General features: G+C 33.0%; 1 protein-coding gene across 1 annotated transcript in view; it reads left to right on the top strand.

Moving 5' to 3' along the window:
* Positions 1-6000, top strand: part of Ip6k (Inositol hexakisphosphate kinase) — a 48136-nt gene that overhangs the window by 30084 nt on the left and 12052 nt on the right. Inside the window, exon 3 of the mRNA XM_017613579.1 lies at positions 4619-4745. Coding sequence (XP_017469068.1) covers positions 4619-4745 — 127 coding nt within the window. The remainder of the gene's footprint in view (positions 1-4618; positions 4746-6000) is intronic.

The following is a 6000-nucleotide window of genomic DNA, read 5'->3' as shown; positions in this document are numbered from 1 at the left end:
TATTTTAACTACATTGCATTTGAGTATGGAGAGGCAACTATCTGGAAGTATTTTACATAAAAAATTTACTAAGTATTGCCCGGTTTGTAGTTGCAGTTAAAGAAAACACATGAAAAGGCACGATTTTTTTTAAATTCGAAAAAATGTAAATATTTCAAAAACGGTGACACTTTTACCTGAAAATTTTTTGTTTATCAGTGAGCTCACCCCCCCACCTACCTTGCCCTAAAGTTTGGCACGTTACTTCTGGGACACCCTGTATGTATATATATTCATATTTATGACACTACCTACGTGCGGATAAATGTACTTAATTCACTTTTATTTATTAATAGAAAATCATGTGAATAAACATTGCAAACACAAAATGAAAATATTTTAGAAAAAACAAGGCAGCTGTGTTTTGCCGCTCAATTGGCCAAATCGGTCAAGTTCAAAGCAATATTTTTCTACGACTCGCTAAATTGCGAGTATACACCTGCCTCAACCAAAGCAGCACAGCGAGTGTAGATGCGGAAAATTATTTTAAAATAGTCTAGAAATATGTTTAGATAAATATAATATATTAGTAGGTACCTCTGTGGTGCATATTGACATATCGTCACCCTTATGCCAGAAGCATGAATGTGCAAATTTATCAGTTTTGAGTTATTGGCTTGACTTGATTAACCTTTGGATATTCTATGATATACCAAAACCCAGAAAACCATGCGTACACGGAAACCACATACATATTTTACAATTTCAATTGCATAAATGTAGAGTTAAGTCTCATACAAAAAAACGTTCAAAGTTGATTTCCCAAAATTTTCATTTTTGCACATTCATGTTTCCGGCATACGGGCGACGATATTGCTTTCGAAAACAAGCTTTTGTTTTGGAAAACTTCTTTAGCTCGAAATAAATACATCACAAAAATACTGGCAGTAAAGGAAATAATTAAGATGCCATCAAATATACGATATCAACTATGAAAGTAAAAGAAAAAACACTGATATACACAGAGCACATTCATGCCTACAGTTTGAGTCACTTGTTTGCGTCATTTGAATTTAATCGTAGAAAACGGGGCTCNCCCCCCAAATTGTCGCATATTGTGCGGATAAAATAGGCAATGGAATTTTTAAATTTTTAAAAACATATTTTAATAAATATGCAGTGTCTGTGTACGAAATGGGAATGTTTAATTGCGTTGTTGTTCATCAGCTCGTCAATATGCCATAAATATACACTTGGCGACAAATGAAAGTGTACACCTCTATCTAATATTATATTCACAATTATTTTCATGAAAAATTTATTGCATTATTTATTTATGAAAATATAGTTCTTTCTATAATATAAACCATATGAATCAAAGTTTCACACTTTATATAAAGTTCACACAAATTCAAAAAAATTTTAAGCAAATTTTCAACTTTTTATTGAGAATTTCTAAATAAATAAATAATGCAAAAAAATGTTCGAGAAAATAATTATGAATATTATATTTTAACAAGGTGTACACTTTCATTTATCGCCTAGTGTATGCGTTAGCAGTATTTAGATATCTATATACTTGCACATTAGAGTGGTCCAAATTTTGTATGGTACCCCCATTTGAATTTAATCGTAGAAAACGGGGCTCCCCCTTGTTCTTTTCTTGTCGGTATTTGTACTATCTACTTAGAAACGTAAAATTTGGCGCCAGCACCTCTTTCGGCAAGAGCAAAAATTTTCGAAGGTGATCCCAGCCCTATCTTAGGAAAATTGTTTTTAGACCACTCTAATGCACATATACATAATAAAGTCTGAATTTGTGTAAAACTCGTAATTTTCGAGGCTGTTACGGAAACGCCCTTTTTGCAAATGTGTAAATGAGTGCGAAAAATAACTGTTTGACAGGTTAACCAGGGTTTTGTGAAAAAAGGCAACCAGTTAGCTCGAAGCTAAAATATAATTTAAAATGTCAAAAATTTGTAGAAAACCCAAGTTTATACATTGGTGGATGAAATTCATTCATTTTATTCACTTATTATTTTTTTTCGTTTGTTTTCATTGTTTTATCATACATTTTAGTATTAAATTTTCCGCCCCTCGGCAACACCTTAAACCTTAAACTTACGAGGTTTACGAGGCTTTTACGACGTTAAGCGAATACCCCTAATACAATATTCCGGATTTATCAAACACTCATTTCTGTGCAAAAACACAGCTTCACTAAATTTTCGCGACATTTTCTGTTTGTTTTTTTTTCAGCTAAATATTTACTCTGCACACATTATCCGTGTGTCTTACGTCCAAATGTGTATGTAAACTTTTATTTTACTTTTTCTTTGCTACTACACAAGAAGTCATTGAACGGTGTTGCTCTGGCTTGTGCAGCGGAAAGTGACATCTGCAATTATTTAATACGCTAGATAAATAGATCTAGGCCAGTTACCTTAAAACTCGCTCGGACGAACGGATTTGCAAGTAATACTTCTTGAACTTACATATTGTTTACAACGGAAACTTGACATCGTAGAGATCAAGGTGCATCTTGGTGGATTGCTTTGCAGTATAGGGCAGGGTTAATTGACCGCTTTGGGCAAACAAACGCATAACAATACAAGTAGCTGGTACGATTTTTTTTTCATATGCACGTGGTAGTCTATTGATTTTAGTCGTCATAGGATATCGTTCATGGTTTAACCGGTCATTGTCCGTTAGAAACTCATGTAGTGAGGTTTAACCAAGGCACATCCATGCAAGGTGGTGGCAATTGCATATAAGTAAAAGTCCCGTGTATTTTGTTATTTCTTTTTAGTACACCAAGTCTTAACTGCAGTTCATGCCTATTGGAAAAATGAGATTACAACTCCAAAGGGGTAATTGCTCATATTCAGTGATCGGACTTCTACCACATTGTGGTAGATCTGCCACGTTTTTGAGCATCTACCACATCTACCACACAAGGTCTGAAATCTACCACATATTCGCGTTTTTGAGTAGTTTTATTTTTGCTCGACATAATTTTCTTAATTTTAAGAGCAAAAATTTTCCAACACTAAACACTAACAATTCGATTTTTCGACAGGAAACTGGGTTTTATTGTGTTAAATTGCAAAATATATGATTTATAAAAAGAATTAATAGCGAAAATGTTAAAAAACGGCAATTTTTGTGAAAGTATTAGCAAGTTTCAGTGCTTTTAAAGCTTCTAAAGCGATGTTTACTTTTACTTGAGAATTGTCAATATCGGCAAATCCCAAGTAGCTGTTTTTGGAACGTGCCACATTTGTGCGCTACATCGTGATGTGATAAAAAGAAAAGCTGGCAGCACTCCGCAAGGTTGCAGAAATCTTTCAAAATATGTTCGAAAAATATCTTGATATGGAAGGAACTGCTTTACACTGCAAGGAAAGAAATTGCCAAAACTCAAAGCAATTTTTAGCAACTTCAATCTTGCACTTTAAAATGCACTTGCACTAAAATATTTGTTTTTAGATTCTAATTAAAAGGTTTGCAATTTAGGTGAAACCTTGCAGAATTTTTTAAATTTTTGTACAAAATTTAATCCAAAACCTGAGATCTACCACATTTTTTTGAAATCTACCACATTTTTTTCCAGATTCTACCACACAATCTGGTCCGATCACTGCTCATATTAGGTAATGCGCGGTAAGCCATGCGATATTAGTGAATCACGGTTTTTATTTCGCAGCTCAGTAATGGTACACTCTGATCTACCTTCCCCACTACATATCTGACGCAACTCGTGATTTCTAACGATCTGTTCGTCTATGATATATCTCATCTAAATTTCGTATAAATGAATAATCGTTGTAAAGATTGGTTTGATATTGTTTCTTGAAAACGGAAAATGGCACTGAAGATGGCGCTCCGAACCAAACTTGCCCAGTGATGACTGAAACTCGTTCAAATCCATAAGATCATCAAATTCTAATAAATTTTGTACTTTTGTTAGTTGGCGTGTGTGTAGCGTGTCAAAGCAGTCTCTATTCAGCTTGGATTTGTTAGTCCTGTTTGAAAGAGCCCATAGGGCTGCTTGGCTATCTGAAAAGATAACTAAGCCTTAAACACCGTGGGCCATTTGCCCATGGGAATTGCAAGTTTGGTGGTGCTCTGTCCACCATTCTTGAGATCGCAGATCAAGTGCAGGGAGTCCATTTTTATCATTTATCATTTTGTATCTTCGCGATCGGGGATTATCACTTGGAATTTTCTGCCAAAGCAGACCTCTTTAGTCATGGAATCAGAGATTCCGCATATTTCCAACCCTGGTATCTTCCAAAGAATAACTGCATAAAGCTTCTTTGCGTAGAAGCCGTCGTTAGATAGTCGAAGTTGCAGCTCCCTCGTGGCTGCTGTTTCCTGGATAAAAATATTGAAGAGCCCATCCCAAGAGCGACTCTAGAGGCGCAGTTGAACACATTCTTATAGGTCCAGTGACGGATAAACATGCCAATCTTTGCAGTTTGTTAAGCCGAAGTATGGCAATTTTTTGCAGTGTTTTCATAGGTGTTTTTTGTTTAATTAAAGCTTATAGTTACTTTTTCATTAAACAATTTTTTTCCAACTACATAAGTTGTTCTTTTAGAACACCTATTTACCTCATTTTCTTATCTTCTTTCAGGTCGGTGGTCACACCCGTCTTCTATTGTTGAATCAATCGACTGTCATAAAGCCGTTAAATTTGCGTGAATTGGACTTTTATCAAAACATTCCGCACGATGTACAGAAGTTTGTGCCCAAATACAAAGGTAAGCAGACGGCCATTTATTTATTGAATTAAATACGAAGAAATTAGGAAATCTAGATATGTAAGATATAGATAGATATAGTTGCTAAAAATTAAAAAAAAAAAATAAATAAAATAAACATATTTATTACAAAAAAAATCAATGAATGATACTACATACTAAATACTTATGTACATACATACATAATAAATTTCGACAATAGTAGTCTTCAAACTATCGTGAAAAATAAATAATAATAAAGGTTATTGCTTAATGCTATCCTTTTTAAAAAAAATATAAACTAAACTATAAATTCTAATTAAACGCCCCATTTTATTTGTGCGTCTGCTAATTGCGAACGCGATAAGTGAAACGAGCGCTAATAGATTATCGATCAATCACATACTATGTAGAATTAAATATCATTACTTAGTTTTACATATATAATTCATATATGTATGTACTTAGCACACGTTTATTTGTCTGCTCGTGTAAATTCCTTTCAGCATCTCACATCAAGTACCCAGTTACGGGTACGGTTCATCACATCAAGTACAATCGAAAAAAAAAAATAAAATCATTAACCAATTCGCAACTCATCTCTTCATATGTGTGTCTCTTTTTGTGTGTTTTTCTATTCCTTTTTCGTTTATTTCTAGCACTTGTAAGATAACTAAAAAATTTATGTATATAATGAGAAAATTGTATATGAACTTATTTAAGTTTAAACATTTCTGTGATAGCATTTACGATACTTAATAAAATATAACTGTTTCTATGCAACTTATATTTTATTATAGTTAGATAAACATTTTACGAAATAAAAAAATGTAAATATGAGCAGTGAATAATAAAAATAAAATTAAAATAAAGCTAGAAGATGGAAAGAGAGAAGAGACTTCTGTATAAAAAATATTAAAGTACTTACAATTATGTGTAATTTAATAAAGTTTTATTAGTTTAACGCTAGAGCAAGTAAAGAAAATTCAATTTCACATACACATTTATTTTGCAAATTGTATTTTTAATGTTTGATATGTGTAAACTATATTACTTCTTGCCCACCGCGATTTTTAAGAGACATTTTACACTACATTGAAAGAATACTTAAGGGATTTTGAGGAGTTCTTAATAAAACAGCTGCAGGAAAATGTATTTATAAATGACAGATTCCTTCAAATTCGCAACGCAAATAAAATTTTCCTACAGATTTTGTCACTTCGACAAAATTTCTAGACAAGATGTTATTCAGTTTAAGGGAATACCGCTAATAAAA

This window comes from Rhagoletis zephyria, unplaced genomic scaffold (assembly GCF_001687245.7).
Source record: "Rhagoletis zephyria isolate East Lansing unplaced genomic scaffold, Rhagoletis_zephyria_1.1 Rzeph_scaffold_00689, whole genome shotgun sequence".
In the NCBI taxonomy this organism is placed as follows: Eukaryota; Metazoa; Arthropoda; class Insecta; order Diptera; family Tephritidae; genus Rhagoletis; species Rhagoletis zephyria.
The sequence above is the reverse complement of the archived record's forward strand: the minus strand, read 5'-3'. Positions and strand labels throughout refer to the sequence as shown.